The 20,307-nt window shown below is 47.0% G+C and overlaps 1 protein-coding gene across 1 annotated transcript in view; it reads right to left on the bottom strand.

The window, feature by feature from the left end:
* The window catches only part of LOC127571373 (mannan-binding lectin serine protease 1-like), a 79,534-nt gene extending 60,102 nt beyond the window's left edge, over window positions 1–19,432 (bottom strand). The window contains 3 exon segments of the mRNA XM_052017688.1: window positions 2,665–2,839; window positions 17,693–17,918; window positions 19,358–19,432. Of these exon segments, the coding sequence (XP_051873648.1) occupies window positions 2,665–2,839; window positions 17,693–17,918; window positions 19,358–19,362 (406 nt within the window). The 5' untranslated portion in view covers window positions 19,363–19,432.
* Window positions 19,433–20,307: the final 875 nt, after the last annotated feature.

The raw sequence follows: 20,307 nt of genomic DNA, 5'->3' as shown, positions 1-20,307 counted from the left end.
AACAAGACTTTACTCATCAATACTGACTCAGGTCTTACACACTTAAAGAACTGTTCTCACAAGTACTGCACTATAGTTAGGTTGTGAAGGACCAGTACCCAGCTTAAAATAAAGTTCTACTTGCCATGCAAGGCACGTTTGTTCCTCCAAGTAATCCACATCCTGGTTTTCCTTTATATTGTGACAGATCTGTTCCAACCAATACTGTTCCACAGTGCTGCAGAGGGACAGGTTCCTTCACATTTACACCACAATAACAAAAGAGCAGACGTGCCAACCTGTAGGATACCCAACAATTGATGAAACTATTCCACAAGTCATATTGAATGGTTGGAAAAGCTTTAAGGGGCAGAGTAGCCTATTCCTGCTCCTTTTCCCTTTTGTTCTTGTCACAGACCTATGCCCACCAGTATTATTTTGGCATTATACTATGACAAACCTGTTACTCTATACAATCCTATACTAGTACCCACTAGTCAAGTACCCAGTTATACAGTGACAGACCAGTCACAAACAGACCTTACCCCACCTGTACACATCGATATTATACTCAAGTGTTTTGCAGAGACAGACCTGTATCCACCTGGCAGTCCCTTAGAGTTGTTTCCACTCCAATATTGTGTCCCTCACAGGGCAGACATGGTAGTGTAGTGGCTAGTGTAAAGTTTTACAGTGCCAGCGACCCGGGTTCAATTCTGGCCGCTGTCTGTAAGGACTTTGTACTTCCTCCCCGTGTCTGCATGAGTTTCCTCCAGGTGTTCCAGTTTCCTCCCACATTCCAAAGACGTACGGGTTAGGAAGTTGTGGCATGTTATGTTGGCGCTGGAAGCGTGGCGACACTTGCGGGCTACCCCCAGAACACTCTACGCAAAAGATGCATTTCACTTTGTGTTTCGATGTACATGTGACTAACAAAGATATCTTATCTTAGGACAGGCCAGTGAGGGACCCACCGTCTCTTCTGTAGGTGGGGCAGGAGGCACACAGCTGCACAACAGGTAGGTAGCTTCTTCCAGCAGGTAGTGACCGTTTCTCTATCCTTGAAGAGTTCTCCTCTGGACTGGGCACATCTGTAGAGCTACACACAAAGCACTGGAGGAACTCAGCAGGTCAGGCAGCATCTGTGGAGGGAATTTGACAGTCAATCTTTTGAGTCGAAGCCCTTCATCTGGACTGAAAAATAGAAGGGAGATAGCCGATATAAAAAGGTGAAGAGAAGGTGACATGCCGGCTCTTGCTCCACCCTTCCCACCACCTTTTTATACTGCCTATCTCCACCCTTTCAGTCCAGATGAGGGGTCTTGACTGGAAAAGTCGATTGTCCATTTCCCTCCACAGACACTGCCTGACCTGCTGAGCTCCTCCAGTGCTTTGTGTGTTGCTCCAGATTCCAGCATCTGCAGTCTCTTGTATCTACATCTGTAGAGCTGTTGTTTTCCCTTGATACATGGTGGAGTTGCCAATTGATAAACACTCTGCTTGCATTTAATTACCTCCTGGATCTTCAGGTCATTCCCAATAAACCATTCCAGGTATACCTTAATTATACAGAAGCAGGGCTGAGTGTGACTGTGTTATTTGCCCATCTACACTAATCCCATTGGCCTATCCTTATAGACCATCTCTATTTAACTGCCTGCCTAAATAGTGATTGTACCTGATATCACCTCCTCTAGCAGTACATTCCAATCGCTCTCAAAAACATACTCCTCAAATTCCCTTTAAAACTCTTTCCTTTCACCTTACCTATGCCTTCTTGTCTTTGATAGTCCTCCCATGCAAAAGATTCCGACTATCTACTTCATCAATGTCCCTTATAATTTTATAAGCTTCTATCAGGTCACCCATCAGCCTCTTTAGCTCAAGGGAAAACAAACCCAATCTATTCACTCTCTCCCGGTACCTAAAGTCTTCCACTCCAGTCACTCAATCATCCAAGTGTGGTCTAACCAACGTTTTGCAAAGTTGTAACATTCTATCCCAACATATGAAGGCATGCAGCCACATGTCTCCACCACCCTGTGTCGCCACTTTCAGGGAATTATGGACAAGAAATCAAGATGCCCCAGAATTCCTTTGCACCTACCATTTACTGTATACATCCTACCCCTATCTGACTTCCCAAAAATATATCAACTTGCATTTGTTAGGCTTAAATTCCATCTGCCAACACTCCACCCAATCTGATCTACATCCTAATGTAGCCACACCACTATCCACACCACCACCAACATTTGTCATCCTCAAGCTTATTAATAATGTGAAAGATATGTACCCACCAGCACCATACCTCAGTGCTATACAGGGCTGAACATGCTCCCACTAGTTCTGTACCCCAGTGTTGTACGAGACGAAAATGTTTGCACTAGTTCTGTACCCCAGTGTAAAACAGGGACAAACACGTCCCCACTAGCTCTGTACCCCAGTATTGTACACTAACCTTGCTGTCTCGATCACTTGTCATTGCCTGAGATAATTTGTTCCTGAGTAACAGAATACCCAGGTAACGTATATGGAATCTTTATCGCTTTTGTCCCTGTCATCTTTTTCCTTTCCCTTAGATCACGCTGATCACTCTGGTGCAACAGTCACTACATGGTGTCAAAACTGACAAGGTTTTCAGTCTTTGTTTTGAGTGCAGATAAGGAAACTAAGACCACTAACCAATGGCAGCATAGTGAGCTTCAAAGCCAGTGAACCGCTCCTCATTGGAAAAATCTGTCTTGAATAAGACAGTCATGGTATTGTCAGAGGAGAGGACAGAGTCTCGGCCTGGGATTTTTTCAGTGTCTGTACTCTCTCGGCCACAGAACGTCTCCAGCATATCACCAGACGTGACCTGAAAGCAAAACACATTGCTTATCATCAAGCTGTAACTTTATAACTCTTAAGGAAAATAAAAACCCACTGCAGACCCTAGAGCCATTGTTGCACTGCAGGGGGACATATGGGACCACAGCCGCTCCTGCAAAATATTTCCATAGGCTCATTCCCCTGACCTTTCCCACCAGCCCTGCCAATTCTTTTCCATAAAAAGTCCCCATCCAAGTTCCTTTCAAAAGCCCTTAATGATACTGTTTTTCCACACTGAATTTCACTCTCCACATCAAAAAGATTTTCTTCACACCCCCATATCTTTTATCCACCACTTTGTATCTGTGTCCTCTAATCCTTGAATCTGGTATTAATTCATTTTTGAGATCTGGATGTCACTGGGTAAGGTCAGCATTTATTGCCCATCTCCAACTGCCCTTGAGAAGTTGGTGGTGAACCAGCACATTGAACAGCAGGCCTCTTGGAGAAGGTATTCCACAGTGCTGTCAGGGAGGGAGATCTGGTGAGAAGTTCCCAAATCAGGACGGTGTGAGACTTGGAGGGGAATTTGCAGTCTGTGGTGTTCCCATGCACCTGCTGCTCTGTTCTTCATGATGGGAAGAGGGTGTAGGCTTGGGAGGAGCTGTTGACGTAGTCTGGGCAAGTACCTGCAGGACATTTTATACACTGCAGCCACTGGAGGATATGAATGTTTAGGTTGTGGATGGGATCACAATCAAGTGCACTGCTTTGTCTGGGATGGTTGAACTTCAAGTGTGATTGGAGCTGCTCACCCAAGCAATTGGACAGTGTTCCATCACAACTGTCATAGAGTCATATGGTTGTACAGCACAGTTATAGGCCCTTCAATCCACCATGTCCATGCTGTCCATTGTACCTATCTATATAAATCTCATTTACCCATATTATGGGGTGCGAGAAATTATGACAGGCATCGAAACACTAGCAGGAAGGTTAATGTCTCCCTGAGTACGGGGGTCAAAATGCTGTAAATTAGTAAGGATTGGAGGAAAGATGATTAGAAGTATTTTCATGCAGAGGCTGGTAGGCGTCTGGAACTCACTGTCTGAAAGGGTGGTGAAGGCAGAAACCCCTATCATACTAAGCACTGCCTCCAGGTGTTACTCACAAGTGCTGGAATGTGCGGTAGTTTGCGTAACTCTTTAATAAGTGGCATAAACCTCCTGTGTTGCAATGTTTTTATGGTTCCACTGTCAGTAGATCAGCTTTCCTAAAAGATGGAATTGCAGAAGTATTTCTCAGACTTCATAACACTGCTGTAGGAATGGCGGTGGGAATTCCAGTTGAGTGAATAATCAAACATTTACGTACCAATTATAACACATCAAAATGTTCCAAGGTGTGTTAACAGACAAAATATGATACTGGAATAAAAAAGAAATTACAACATATTACCAAAAAACAGTGAAAGAGATGGTTAGAGAAGCATCTTAAAGAGAGGCAGTGAAGTTTAACAAAGGAGATCCACAGCTTTGGATGTCAGTAGGTGAAGGCCCAACCACCAGGAATGAAGCAATTACATTCAGGATTAGAATTAAAGAGACTGCAGTGATGAGGGTTTTAGGGTTTAAGATGACTGCAGAGATAAAAGGTCCAGATTAGGAGGGACTGGTAAACCAGTGAGAATTCTAAGATCTGGACATAATTTAATCAGATGCCAGTTTAGGTCAGTGAGCTCAGAGGAAATCGAAGCAGAGATTTGAATGAGATGTTGTGCAAAAACATCAAGGGGAAAACACTCCACTGGATAAAGACATACCCAACCACAGGACATCACAGCAGGAGTTCCTCAGAGCAGTACCTTAGGCCCAACCACCTTCAGCTGCTTCATCAATGACCTTCCTTTCTTCCATCATAAAGTCAGAAGTAGAAATGTTCACTAATGATTGTGCAAAGTTCAATTACATTCAAAACTATTCAGCAAATGAAGCAGCTTGTGCCTGCTTGCAATAGGACCTAGACAATATTCAGGCATGGACCAGTAATTGGCATGTAATGTTTGTCCCACAAAGGTACCAGGCAATGTCCACTTCCATCAAAGAAACAACCATTCGAAATTACCAATGCTGAGTCCTCCACTGACAACATCCTGGGGTCACCCTTAACCAGAAACTCAACAAGAACATCCAGACAAATACTGTGGCTACAAGGACAAGTCAGAGGTAATGTATCCTGTAACAAATAACTAACGTCCTGACTCTACAAGGTACAATTCAGGAGTGTGATGAAATGCTTTCCCTTTGCCCAATGAGTTCCATCAGCCCAACTGATGGGCTGAAGTGTATTACAGGTTAGGTAGATGAACTTAGGGCCTGAATTAGTACATGGAACTACAATGTTGTAGCCATTACAGAGACATGGTTGAAAGAAGGGCAGAACTGATAGCTCAACGTTCCAGGATTCAAGTGCTTCAGACACAACAGAGGTGTAAAAGAGGTAGAATAGTTACACGACTGATCAGGAGAATGTCACAGTGGCACCGAGAGGATGTCCTGGAGGGCTCATCCAGTGAGGCAATAGGAGAAGAGTTCGGGAATAAGAAAGGCACTCACTATGATGGGATTACGTTATAGGCCTCACAATAGCCAGCAGGAGACAGAGAAACAGATATGTGGGTAGATTGTGGAAAGATCAGGGTAGTTATATTGGGTGACTTTAATTTCTCCAATTTTGACTGGAACTCCCTTAATACCAGAGATTTAGTTGGGGCAGAATTTGTTAGGTACATCCAAGGGTTTTTTGACACAGTATGTAGTTAGTCCAACCAAGGAAGGGGCCATAATAGTCCTTGTATTGGGAAATGAGCATGGCCAGGTGATCAGAGTTTCAGTGGGAGAGCATTTTGGCAACATTAATCATAACTCCGGAAGTCTTTTGATAGTCCAGGGAAGTCCAGGATAAGACTGGACATCAGGGAGGTGGGGGTTTAGCGGGGGAAATAAGTGCTAAATTGTGGAAAAGGTTAATTACAACAATATTAGGCAGGAGCTGGGGAGAATAGATTGGGACCAGCTGTTATTTGGCAAGTCCACATCTGACATATGGAAGTCATTTAAAGACCAGATTGTCAGAATTCAGGACCAGCATGTTCCTGTGAAGGAGGATGTGGATGGCAAGGTCTGGGAACCTTCGACAATGAGAGATGTTGCAAATTTAGTCAAAAAGGAAAAGGAAGCAGATGCAAGATTTAGGAAGCTGAAATTGGACAGGGCCCTTGAAGAATACAAAGCAAGCAAAAGAAAATTTAAATAGGGAATCAGGAAGGCTGATGAAATGGGCCATGAAATGGGCCATGAAATTCCCAAGGCATTTCAGGTAATGAAAGAGAGGGTTGGCCAAATCAAGGACAAAGAAGGGAATTTATGCCTGGCACCAGAGGAAAGGGCGGGGGGGGGGGGGGGGGGGGGGGGGGGGTGGGCGTGGGCAAGGTATTAAATAAGCACTTCACATTAGTATTCACCAAGGAGATTGACATGAGGACCAGATCAGGAAGGTATGCTGATATTCTAGGGCATGCTGATATCAAGAGGGGTGGTGTTAGGTCTTTCGAAGAACATTAAGGTGGATAAATCCCCAGGGCCTGATGGAATCTATCCCAGGATATTGAGAGAGACAAGAGAGGAGATTGCTGGACCTTGATAGAGATCTTTGTATCATCTTTAGCCACAGGCAAGGTCCCAGAGGACTGGAGAATAGTCAATGTTGTTCCTTTGTTCAAGAAGGGCAATAGACACAAACCATGAAATTAAATGCTGGTGGACCTTACAGCAGTGGTAGGGAAGGTATTGGAGGAGATTCTTAAGGATAGGATCTACTCACTTCTGGAAAAGCATGGATTTATTCAGGACAGTCAGCATGGCCTTTTGCAGGGGATGTCATGTCAAGGCAGAAATATATACCATTAGTGTTGAAGTGGACAAGGGATCAGAAATAAGTGGAGATAATAAAGATGCCCTCCCTCATTACCCTCCCTCCCAACAGTGGGGCTCGCCCTCCCATCCTCCCTCATTCCCTCCCATCTGACAGTGGGGCCCCCTCATTACCCTTCTCCCCAATAATGTGACCTTCCCTCCCTCATTACCCTCCCTTCCAACAGTGTAACCCTCCTTTATTACCCTCCCCTCCGATAATGGAGCCCCTCCCTCCCTATCCTCCACTCCAACGATGGGTCCCTCTGTGTTGGCGCTGCAAGTGTTACTGAGGCACTACATGTTTATTTTCTATTCCTGCACAGTTTGCTGCCAAGTTTCTGTTATTAAATCAAGATGTCCCTGTGACATCACTGGTTTATTTTCCACACTGAATATTACAATCACCATTGCTTATCTGGGTTTCCATTTAAAGCTGTTCCTCCTCTCCTTACTCCAGTAAGTTAGGTGTTTTGTACTTTCAAATTTACTCTCCACGATGCTATCATTTTCACAGAAACTATCCTCAACATTTACTCAAACTCTATTTTCTCAAATATTTCAGTTGCCCATTTCTCATTAAACCAATCTACTTCCCAAATTCTGTTCTTCAGTTCACTTGCATCTTCCTCGCTTGGTTCCCCATGAACCTTCTTAAACTGCTGCTTAATCCTTATTATTTTTGTATAAAACGTTTATTAGCTAAAAGCACTACAGAAGACTACAAATATCAAATATATACATCCAATACAGAAAGGATCAGCTAGCCAACTACAGAACTTCAGAGATTACCGTAAACTAACACCCTCGAAAACACACATATGTCATTACGTGCGCTACCATAACACTCAATACTTCATATCAAAATCGTATTGGTGTCGTCCACGACATATGTGATCCCCTGAGGGGCCCTTAATCCTCTTATCCAACACTACACCAGGTGACCAGCACAGAGAAATCTATAGCAGGCCCTCGAGCTTCAGTTCCTCAATCTGCTTCCCATGCTCGAAACACCTACTGCACAATGCTGAGCAATCCTCACACCCAACTCACAATGTCCCATCACATCTGCAGTAGTGCCCCAATCCTGGCACCAAGGAGACATCACAGCTCAATGGGACACGGGGGTTGGCACCCAGAGGGTCTTGACCAGCAGTGGGTAAAAAGTGGTGGGAGAATGTGTGGCAGGAAGGTTTGGTAAATGGGGAGGCTGGATGGAGACAGGATCCAGGTTTGATGTCAGTCCCCATTCTAGATACAGGGAGCTGGGAAATGAGAGCCTGGAGGTGCACTACAAGCGGTGGAGCAACACAAAGTGCTGGAGGAATTCAGCAGGTCAAGCAGCATCTATGGAGGGAAATGGATAGTTGACATTTTGGGTCGTGACCCTTCATTTGACTGGCAGTGGGGTGCAATTGGGATTTATTGTTAGCCAGTGACTGTGGACTCACTTCTGGTTCAGTGAGACGATGGAATGAAGACCATGTCTGACCATGCTGCAACTGAAACCAGTGGCTGGAAAATGGACCACTCCAGCTGCCACTGTGAGCTTTTGTACACATTATTCAATAGCTGGGAACAGAGCTGAATTCCACAGTAAGATAAACAGCAAGATCTGCAACCGCTAATATTTATGGTAGCTCAATACTTGGGAGGACTTTCTAATTACACAATCACATATGTAACTTTCTGATAAATACATTCAGGATATTAAGCCTCCAGGGCAGAGTCAGAGTGGTTCTGGATGATTTATACAATTAGCTCCTGGCAGACATGCTAGCCCTGCACTGACAGTATTAGGTGGAGCTGTATTTACATAGCAGGTTGTAAGCTGTTTTAAGATGTCCTGAAACGCACAACCTGAGAGCAAGATCATTCCTCTTAGCACTTCACCTAATCTGTATGTTGTTATGAAAAATAAACAGAATCCCATTAAGGTCGATGGTACTAATGAGGCCATCAATTTTATTGAAAAGCACAGATGAATTTGTTAAAAAACACCTTAGCGCTAACCCTAGTGACACTTTAGAACCATAGAACACTACAGCACAGAAAATAGGCCATTTGGCCCTTCTAGTCTGTGCCGAAACGTTATTCCACTAGTCCCATTTACCTGCACCCAGTCCATAACCCTCCAGATCTCTCCCGTCCATGTATCTATCCAATTCATTCTTAAAACTCAAGAGTGAGCACACATTTACTACATCAGATGGCAGCTCGTTCCACACTCCCACCACTCTGAGTTAAGAAGTTCCCCCTAATGTTCCCCCTAAACCTTTCCCCTTTCACCCTAAAGCCATGTCCTCTTGTACTTATCTCTCCTAATCTAGGCAGAAAGAGCCTACTTGCATTAACTGTCTATACCCCTCAATTTTGTAAACCTCTATCAAATCTCCCCTCATTCTTCTACGCTCCAAGGAATAAAGTCCTAACCTGTTCAGTCTTTCCTTGTAACTCAACTCCTGAAGACCCGACAACATTCTAGTAAATCTCCTCTGCACTCTTTCAAACTTACAAATATCCTTCCTATAGTTAGGTGACCAGAACTGCACACAATACTCCAAATTTGGCCTCACCAATGTCTTATACAACCTCACCATAACATCCCAAATCCTATACTCAATACTTTGATTTAAGAATGCCAGGATGCCAGATGCCTTCTTTACAACCCTGTCTACCTGCGACACCACTTTCAGGGAATTATGTATCTGAACTCCCAGATTCCTTTGTTCCTCTGCACTCCTCAGTGCCCTACCTTTTACTGTGTATGTCCTACCTTGATTTGTCCTTCCAAAATGCAACACCCCACACTTGTCTGCATTAAATTCCATCTGCCATTTTCCAGCCCATTCTTCCAGTTGGTTCAGATCCCTCTGCAAGCCTTGAAAGCCTTCCTCGCTGTCCACTACGCCTCCAATCTTAGTGTCATCAGCAAACTTGCTGATCCAATTTACTACATCATCTAGATCATTGATATAGACAACAAACAACAATGGTCATAGCACAAATCCCTGAAGCACACCACTAGTCATAGGCCTCCAGTCTGAGAAACAATCATCCACTACCACTCTCTGTCTTCTCCCACACAGTCAACTTCAAATCCAGTTTACAACCTCTCCATGGATACCTAGTGTCTGAACCTTCTGAACTAACCTCCCATGTGGGACCTTGTTAAAGGCCTTACTAAAGTCCATGTAGACAACACCCACAGCCTTTCCTTCATCTACTTTCTTGGTAACCTCCTCGAAAAACTCTACAAGATTCGTTAAACACGATCTACCACGCACAAAGCCATGCTGACTATCCCTAATCAGCCCTTGGCTATCCAAATACTTGTATATCCGATCTCTCAGAACACCTTCCAATAATTTACCTGCTACTGATGTCAGGCTCACTGGCCTGTAATTACCTGGTTTACTTTTAGATCCTTTTTTAAACAACTGAACTACATGAGCTACCCTCCAGTCCTCCGGCACCGCACCCATGGCTAAGGACGTTTTAAATTTATCTGCCAGGGCCCCTGCAATTTCTACACTAGTCTCTCTCAATGTCCGAGGAAATATCTTATCAGGCCCGGGGGATTTATCTACCTTTATTCACTGTAAAGCAGCAAGCACCTCTTCCTTTTTAATCTCTATATGTTCCATGACACTATTGCCTGTTTCCCTTCCTTCCATATCTACTATGCCAGAGTCCTGAGTAAATACTGATGCAAAAAAACTGTTTAAGATCACCCCCATCTCCTGAGGCTCCACACATAGACAACCACTCTGATCTTCTAGGGGACCAATTTTGTCCCTTACTATCCTTTTACTCTTCACATACTTGTAGAAACCCTTCGGGTTTACCTTCACATTATCTGCCAAAGCAACCTCATGTCTTCTTTTTGCCTTCCTGATTTCCTTTTTTAGTATTTTCTTACATTTTCTATACTCTTCAAGTACCTCATTTGTTCCTAGTTGCCTATACCTGCTATACGCCTCTCTCTTTTTCTTAACCAGATCGCCAATATCCCCTGAAAACCAAGGTTCCCTAACTTTGCCTTTAATCCTGGCAGGAACACCTAAGCTCTGCACTCTCAAAATTTCACCCTTGATAGCCTTCCACTTACTGAGCATATCCTTGCCAGAAAACAATTTATCCCAATCCACTCTTCCTAGATCCTTTCTCATTTCCACAAAACTCGCCTTTCTCCAATTAGAACCTTAACCCGAGGACCAGACCTGTCCTTATCCATAATCAACTTGAAACTAATGACATTATGGTCACTGGACCCAAAATGCTCACCTACACTTCAGACAAGAGGTGAGTTAGCCCACAATGTGCACTTCCACCAAAAAAGAGCAATTTCAATTAATCCCACTTCTCAACTCTTGAGCAGTACAAAGTCAAGCACATTACAATAATGTGAGTACCTTTATTAAAGAAGGGCAGCAGCGTTAAGTCACATAGTTACAGGCCAGTGAGTTTCAGAACAGTGGTAGGAAGTTACTTTAAAAAGTTTTGAGGGACATGGTTAATCTACATTTGGAATGGCAGCAATTAATCAAAGATAGCATGACATCGACAGGAAGAGATCACAAATGATCCCACACCCCTCAGATACTCTTTCAAAAATTATTTTGAGTGGCTTGCATTACTTTCACAACCAGAGAACATCTCAAAGCCAAAAAACATACAGAATCCTGAGGGGTCTTGGCAGGGTGGATGTGGAAAAGATGATTTCTTTTGATGGAGAATCTAGAATCAGGGGTCACCTAATAATAAGGGATAGTCCACTTAAGGCAAGATGAATGGAATTATTTTTCTCTCACACAGTTGCAAATCTTTGGAACACTCTTCCTCAAAAAGGTAGGAGGACCAGAGTCTTGGAACACTTTTAAGGTGGAGATAGATGGATTCTTGACAAGCAAAAAAAGTAGAGGGAAATGGGCAGTTTAGATTAATCAGATCAGCAATGATCCTATTAAATGGTGGAACAGGTTCAAGGGGACCAGTGACCTATTCCTACTCCCAATTCATATATTTACATGTCCATACGCTACTGTGAGGTGGTGCAGGAGGATGAGTAGCCAGAAATAATTTGCAAATCACATGGGTGGGAAGAGGGTAGAGGTCCTTTATACAAAACGTGAAACGTTAAGGCCCCAGCACTGATCACTGTGCCACACCTTGTTACATCCTGCCAACCAGAGAAAGACCCATTATGCCCACTGTCATTTTACCAGTTAATCTTCTGTCCATGCCAATTACTTTCTGCAATAACCTTTGATGCAGCACCTGATCAACGAACTTCTGGAAATCGAAGTACTGTATAGTCCATCCACCAATTCCCCTTTATCCACAACACAGTTACTTTTTCATGACCCAGGTAGACAATGGCTCATCCTGGACAGAAACAGCAATCTGCTCCATAACTGATGGAACCGTAACACCATAGCCTTCCTCTCACTTTTGCACAGCTGAGCCCCACGATCTCACCAACAGTATTTGCTTCAAATAAACTCTAGCTACTGAAAATCTGAGAAAAAAAGCAAATGCTTGAATTACTCAAAAAAATCAGGAATACCACTTTGGATACTGTTGGGGGGGGGGGGGACCTACCAGGGGAAAGCTGCAGTGACCAGGTCTCTGGCACTGAGCCTGGTCGTGTGGTGCAGAAGGGAAGGGGGCAGAAGAGGAGAGTGGTAGTGATAGGGGATTCCATTGTGGGGAGGTAGGGGGGTGGTAGACAGGAGATTCTGTGGACATGAAAGAGACTCCCGGATGGTATGTTGCCTCCCTGGTGCCAGGGTCAGGTATGTCTCAGATCAGGTCCACAGCATTCTGAGGGGGGGGGGGTGGTGAACAGCCAGAGGTTGTGGTACATATTGGTACCACTTACATAGGTAGAAAAAGAGATGAGGTCCTGAAGAGGGAAAAGAGGGAGCTAGGTAGGAAGCTGAAAAGCAGGACCTCAAGGGTAGTAATCTCTGGATTGCTGCCTGTGCCACGTGCCTGTGAGGGTAAGAATGGGATGATTTGGCAGATGAATGCATGGCTGAGAAATTGGTGCAGAGGGCAGGGTTTCAGATTTGTTGATCATTGGAATCTCTTCTGGGGAAGGTATGACCTGTACAAAAGGGACAGGTTACACCCGAACTGGAGGGGGACCAATATTCTTGCGGGCAGGTTTGCTAAAACTGTTGGGGAGGGTTTAAACTAGTTTGGCAGGGGATGGGAACCAGAGTGATAGGTCAGAGCTTGGTTTATTTAGTGTACAAGTAGATGCAGAGTGTAGAAAGACTGTGAGGAAGGATAGGCAGTTAAAAGGGCAAAATTGCAGTCAGTTGGATGGGCTGAACTATGTCTACTTTAATGCGAGAAGTATCAGGAACAACGGTGGTGAACATAGTTCCACGTACTGACCCATGCTCTATGACGCGGTGGCTATTACAGAGACTTGGCTGTCACAAGGGCAGGAATGGCTGCTGGATATTCCAGGCTTTAGATGTTTCAAAAGGGACCAGGACAGAGGTAAAAGAGGTGGGGGAGCGGCTTTGCTGATCAGGGACAGTATCATGGTTGCAGAAAGGACGTCCTGGAGGAATCGTCCACTGAGTCAGTGTGGGTGGAAGTCTGAAACAGGAAGGGAGTGATCACTCTATTGGGAGTATTCTACAGACTCCACCCCGGCCCCTCCCCAATAGCTGCAGAGACGCTGAGGAGCAGATCAGGAGGCAGATTTTGGAGAGGTGCAAAAATAACAGGGTTGTTTTCATGGGTGATTTCAACTTCCCTAATATTGATTGGCACCTCCTTAGTGTAAAGGGGATAGATGGAGCAGAGTTTGTTCAGTGTGTCCAGGAAGGATTCCTGACACAGCAATGTGGACAGGCCGACCAGAGGAGAGGTCATACTAGACCTGGTACTAGGCAATGAGTCTGATCAGGTTTCAGATCTCTCGATGGGAGAGCATTTTGCAGATAGCGACCATAACTCCTTGACCTTTACCATAGCCTTGGAGAGGGATAGGAGCAGACGATATGGGAAAGTATTTAACTGGGGGAGAGGGAATTATGATGCTATTAGGCAAACTTGGGAGTGTAAATTGGGAACAGATGTTCTTGGGGAAGTGCACTACGGAAATGTGGAGGTTGCTTAAGGAATACTTGCATGGGGCTCTGGATAGGTTTGTCCCATTGAGGCATGGTAAGGATGGTAGAGTGCGAGATTTAGAATATCTTGTCCACAGGCAAGCAGCTTACCTAAGGTTTAGAAAGCATGGATCAGACAGGGCTCTGGAGAGTTACAAGGTAGCCAGGAGGGAGCTTAAGAATGGCCTGAGGAGAACTAGAAGGGGGCATGAGAATTCTTTGGCCAGTAGGATCAAGGAAAACCCCAAGGCATTCTACACATATGTAAGGTATAAGAGGTTGACTAGAGTGAGTGTAGGACCAATTAGGGATAGGAGAGGAAACATGTGCCTGGAGTTGGAAGAGGTAGGGGAGATCCTTAATGAATACTTTGCTTCAGTATTCATTAGTGAGAGAGACCTCGATGTTTGTGAGGATGGTGTACGACAGACTGATAAGCTAGGGCATGTCGACGTGAGGAAAGAGGATGTGCTAGAACTATTGAAAAACATTAGGATAGATAAGTCACCAGGGCCGGACAGGATATATCCAAGGTTGTTACAGGAAGCTAGGGAAGAGATTGCTGCGCTTTTGGCGATTATCTTTGTGTCCTCACTGGCCACAGGAGTAGTGCCAGATGATTGGAGAGTGGCAAATGTTGTTCCTTTGTTTAAGAAAGGGAGTAGGGACATTACAGACCAGTCAGTCTTACTTCGGTGGTGGGCAAATTACTGCAGAAGATTCTTAGAGACAGGATTTATGGGCATTTAGAGAAGTATAGGCTGATTAGGGACAGTCAGCATGGCTTTGTGAGGGGCAGGCTGTGCCTCACGACCCTGATTGAAATCTTTGAGGATGTGACAAAGCACATTGATGAAGGTAGAGCAATGGATGTGGTGTACATGGATTTTAGTAAGGTGTTTGATAAGGTTCCTCATGGAAGGCTCATTCAGAAAGTCAGGAGGCATGGAATCCATGGAAAATTGGCTGAGTGGATTCAGAATTGGCTGGCCCATAGAAGACAGAGGGTGGTGGTAGATGGAGCATATTCTGCCTGGAGGTCGGTAACCAGTGGTGTTCCACAGGGATCTGTTCTGGAACCCCTGCTCTTTATGATTTTTATAAATGACTTAGAACATAGAAAAACTACAGCACAATTTAGGCCCTTCAGCCCACAAAGCTGTGCCGAACATGTCCCTACCCTAGATATTACTAGGCTTACCCATAGCCCTCTATTTTACTCAGCTCCATGTACCTATCTAACAGTCTCTTGAAAGACCCTATCGTATCCACCTCTACCACCGTTGCCAGCAGCCCATTCCACGCACTCACCACTCTGAGTAAAAAACTTACCCCTGACATCTCCTCTATATCTACTCCCCAGCACCTTAAACCTATGTCCTCTTGTGGCCACCAATTCAGCCCTGGGGAAAAGCCTCTATCTACCCGAATAATACCTCTCATCATCTTATACACCTCTATCAGGTCCCCTCTATCCTCCGTCGCTCCAAGGAAAAAAGGTCGAGTTCCCTCAACCTGCTTGCATAAGGCATGCTCCGCATTCTAGGCAGCATCCTTGTAAATCTCCTCTGCACCCTCTCTATGGCTTCCACATCCTTCCTGTAGTGAGGCGACCAGAACTGAGCACAACACTCCAAGTGGGGTCTGACCAGGGACCTATATAGCTGCAACAATACCTCTCAACTCCTAAATTCAATTCCCCAATTGATGAAGGGCAATACACCATATGCCTTCTTAACCACAGAGTCAACCTGCACAGTCGCTTTAAGCGTCCTATGGACTTGGACCCCAAGATCCCTCTGATCCTCCATCCTGCCTAGAGTCCTACCATTAATACTATATTCTGCCAACGCATTTGACCTACCAAAATGAACCACTTCACACTTATCTGGGTTGAACTGCATCTGCCACTTCTCAGCCCAACTCTGCATCCTATCTATGTCCCTCTGTAACCTCTGACAGCCCTCCAAACTATCCACAACACCCCCAACCTTCATGTCATCTGCAAACTTACTAACCCACCCCTCCACTTCCTCATCCAGGTCGTTTATAAAAATCACAAAGAGTAAGGGTCCCAGTACAGATCCCTGAGGTACACCACTGGTCACCGACCTCCACACAGAATACAACCCTTCAACAACCACTCTTTGCCTTCGATGGGCCAGCCAGTTCTGGATCCACATTGAAATGTCCCTTTGGATCCCATGTCTCCTCACCTTCTCCATAAGCCTCGCATGGGGTACCTTATCAAACGCCTTGCTGAAATCCATATACACTGCATCTACTACTCTCCCTTCATCGATGTGCTTAGTCACATTCTCAAAAAATTCAATCAGGGTCGTAAGACAGGACCTGCCCTTGACAAAGCCATGCTGACTATTCCTAATCATATTATACCTCTCCAAACGTTCATAAATCCTGACTCTCAGGATCTTCTCCATCAGCTTACCAACTACTGAGGTAAGACTCACTGGTCTATAATTTTCTGGGCTGTGTAATGTGGAAGGGTGGGTTAGTAAGTTTGCCGCTGATACAAAGGTTGGTGGTGTTGTGGATAGTGTAGAAGGTTGCTGTAGATTACAACAGGATATTGATAGAATGCAGAGCTGGGCTGAGAAGTGGCAGATGGTGTTTGACCCAGATAAGTGTGAAGTGATACACTTCGGGAGATCAAATTTGAAGGCAGAATACAAGGTTAATGGCAGGACTCTTAGCAGTGTGGAGGAACAGAGGGATCTTGGGGTCCACATCCATAGATCCCTCAAGGTTGCCATGCAGGTCGATAGGGTTGTTAAGAAGGCGTATGGAGTGTTGGCCTTCATTAGTCAGGGTATTGACTTCAAGAGCTGCAAGGTGATGTTGCAGCTCTATAGAGCTCTGGTTAGACCACAGTTGGAGTATTGTGTTCATTTCTGGTCGCCTCATTATAGGAAGGGCGTGGAAGGTTCATAGAGGGTGCAGAGGAGATTTACCAGGATGTTGTCTGGATTGGAGAGCATGTCTTATCAGGATAGGTTGAGTGAGCTAGGGCTTTTCTCTTTGGAGAGAAGGATGAGAGGTAACCTGATAGAGGTGTACAAGATGATGAGGCATAGATCGAGTGAACAGTCAGATACTTTTTCCCCCAAGGTGAAAATGGCTAACACGAGGGGGCATAATTTTAAGGTGATTGGTGGAAGGTATGGGGGGGTGTCAGAGGTAAATTTTTACACGGGAGTGGTGGGTGCGTGGAATGCACTGTTGGCAGAGGTTGTGGGGGCAGACAGATTAGGGACATTTAAGAGACTCTTAGATAGACACATGAATGATAGAAAAATAGGGGGCTATGTGGGAGGGAAGGGTTAGATAGATCTTAGAGCAGGATAAAATGTCGGCACAACATTGTGGGCAGAAGGGCCTGTACCTTGCTGTAGTGTTCTACGTTCTAGGTCAGGCAGCATCTGTGGTGAGAGAAAGAGCTAACGGTTCAGGTCGATTACCATTCAATTCTCTGCAGATGCTATCTGACCTGTTGAGCATCTTCTGTTTTATTTCAGGATAGAGTCACAGAGTCATACAGCATAGAAACAGGCCCTTCGGCCCAAATCATCCATGCCGACTGTGTTGCCCAGTGAGCTAGTCCCATCTGCCCTCTAAATCTCTCCTATCCATGTACTTATCTAGATGGCTTTTAAATGTTGCCAAGGATGAAAGATCTTAGCTCCGTTTGTGCTCCCCAGTTCACTTGGACATTAGGATCAAGAATGTAACATAACCAATGGCTAAGGCAAGATAATTCTGCTTCCAACTTACCTTCACGTAGTCGTATTCACAGAGGTAGGAGGGCTCAAGGTCAAAATGCATGAAGTAGAGTTTGATTCTGAATCCGATGGGCACCGTGATGTTCCAGGTCATGTCTGTATCACTCGGATAACCCTCCGGATAATTGGGAGACTGAATCTGTCCAAACATCCCAACCAGCTCAGTAACATTTGCTCCACTTGGAGGCAAGAGGCACAGCACAAACAACCAGAAGCAGCTGCCAAAGTAGAGTAAGGATTAGAAAGAAGTCAAACACCACTTTTGAAAATCAAAACACACCTGGCAGCAATCAAATTTTAACAAAAGCACGAATGTACGCAAGAAGTCACAGGCACACTCCTCGATGACATTTATATAAGAGCATGATATAGATCAAGAGGAGGCCAATCACATACTGAGCCTGTTCCACCAGTCAACAAGATCACATGCTTGAGAAGAAAGGGTACAGATTCTTCATTTCCTAACTTTAACTACATTTCCCCAAAACCCTGACCCAGAAATAAACCACAGATTAATTCAGAATTAGTTCTGGTAAGTGCATACTCCAAGGAAGACTGGACACAGAACCCGAACCACAAATTATCACACACCCCTCAGATACTCTGTCAAAAATTATTTCGAGTGGCTTGCATTACTCTCATAACCAGAGAACATCTCAAAGCCAATAAACAACTGTAATCACTGCTGTACATGAAACAGGGCAGCCAATGCACACATACAGCAAACTCCCAAAAACTGCAAAACTACCAGGTAACTTTGGAACTGTCAATTGAGAAATGTAATGACCCAAATCTCCATGGTCTTCTCCAAAAGGTAAACCCACAAAAGACAAAGCCTTAAAATTCTCATGTGAAAAAGCCCGACAGTGCAACGCTTCCTCAATACCATCACTGCCCCCCCCACAGTTAAACTACCCCTCACCACCCTTCCCAGTGCAGTGCTCCCTCAGTACCACACTCCCACAGTGTGACCCTCGCTCAGCACCACCGCCCCACAGTGCTGTGCTTCCTCAGTACTGCCCCTCCCAGTGCAATGCTCCCTCAGCACCACCCCCCTCACGGCGCGGCGCTCCCTCAGCACCACCCCCCCACGGCGCGGCGCTCCCTCAGCACCGCCCCCCCCACGGCGCGGCGCTCCCTCAGCACCGGCCCCCCCCCACCCACGGCGCGGCGCTCCCTCAGCACCACCCTCCCACGGCGCGGCGCTCCCTCAGCACCGCCCCCCCCCACGGCGCGGCGCTCCCTCAGCACCGCCCCCCACGGTGAGGCGCTCCCTCAGCACCGCCCCCCCCACGGTGAGGCGCTCCCTCAGCACCGCCCCCCCACCACGGTGAGGCGCTCCCTCAGCCGCCCCCCCCCACGGCGCGGCGCTCCCTCAGCACCGCCCCCCCCCACGGCGCGGCGCTCCCTCAGCACCGCCCCCCCCCACGGCGCGGCGCTCCCTCAGCACCGCCCCCCCACCACGGTGAGGCGCTCCCTCAGCGCGCCCCCCCCCACGGCGCGGCGCTCCCTCAGCACCGCCCCTCCGGCCTCAACATTCGATGTACTGAACCCTGCACTTTTTCTGTCACCGGCCCGGGCCTCCGCCTGCGGCCCCGGCGACGGTGTGGGGCTAGGGGGCCCGAGGCCAGCACGATCCCCCACCACCCGCTCTCACCCCATCCTCGGCCTCGCTCGGCGGCTCCTCAGAAAATAAAATTCGGTCGCGTCTGAGGCTCCCCGCCGAGCGCCAGGCCCCGCCCCCTCCCGCGATCCCCCAATCACCACCCCAGCCGTGCTCCAGGCCCCGCCCCCTCCCGCGATCCCCCAATCACCACCCCAGCCGTGCTCCAGGCCCCGCCCCCTCCCGGGATCCCCCAATCACCACCCCAGCCGTGCTCCAGGCCCCGCCCCCTCCCGCGATCCCCCAATCACCACCCCAGCCGTGCTCCAGGCCCCGCCCCCTCCCGCGATCCCCCAATCACCACCCCAGCCGTGCGCCAGGCCCCGCCCCCTCCCCGCGATCCGCCAATCCCCGCCCCCGCCGCCGTAGGCCCGCCCCCTCCCCGTCTTAACCCTCGCTACCCGCGACCCCACGCTCCACCCGGCCATCAGCCCCCAAGCCCGCAGCCCCCCAGCCCCCCAGCCCCCCAGCCCCCCAGCCCCCCAGCCCCCCAGCCCCCAAGCCCCCAAGCCCCCAGCCCCCAAGCCCCCCAGCCCCCTAGCCCCCTCACCTGACCAGTGCGGGTGTTCCAGCCCCATCTCCCACAGCGCCCGGCCTCTGAGCCCTGCCCCAGTAACTCCCAGACTCCATCCCGAACCCCAATCCCCATACCCTGCCTGAACTCCCAAACCTGCACCAGACCTAACCTGGAACTGTCCCCAAACCACCCACACCCATCAGCAACACACCGACCCTGCCCTCTATCAACCAACATCCCGTCGAGAGAGTCCTAGCCCCTGCCCACCGAACCCCAGATACTTTCACCTGAAATCCAGATCTAGGCCTGACATCTTCAGAGCCCACCCTCCCAAGCTTTAAACACCAAGGAATCAATAGGTATGGGGAGAGGGTGAGAGAATGGTGTTGAGGCCACAATTGGATCAGCCATGACCTTAGTGAATGGT

This window comes from Pristis pectinata, chromosome 6 (assembly GCF_009764475.1).
Source record: "Pristis pectinata isolate sPriPec2 chromosome 6, sPriPec2.1.pri, whole genome shotgun sequence".
Taxonomy (NCBI): Eukaryota; Metazoa; Chordata; class Chondrichthyes; order Rhinopristiformes; family Pristidae; genus Pristis; species Pristis pectinata.
The sequence above is the reverse complement of the archived record's forward strand: the minus strand, read 5'-3'. Positions and strand labels throughout refer to the sequence as shown.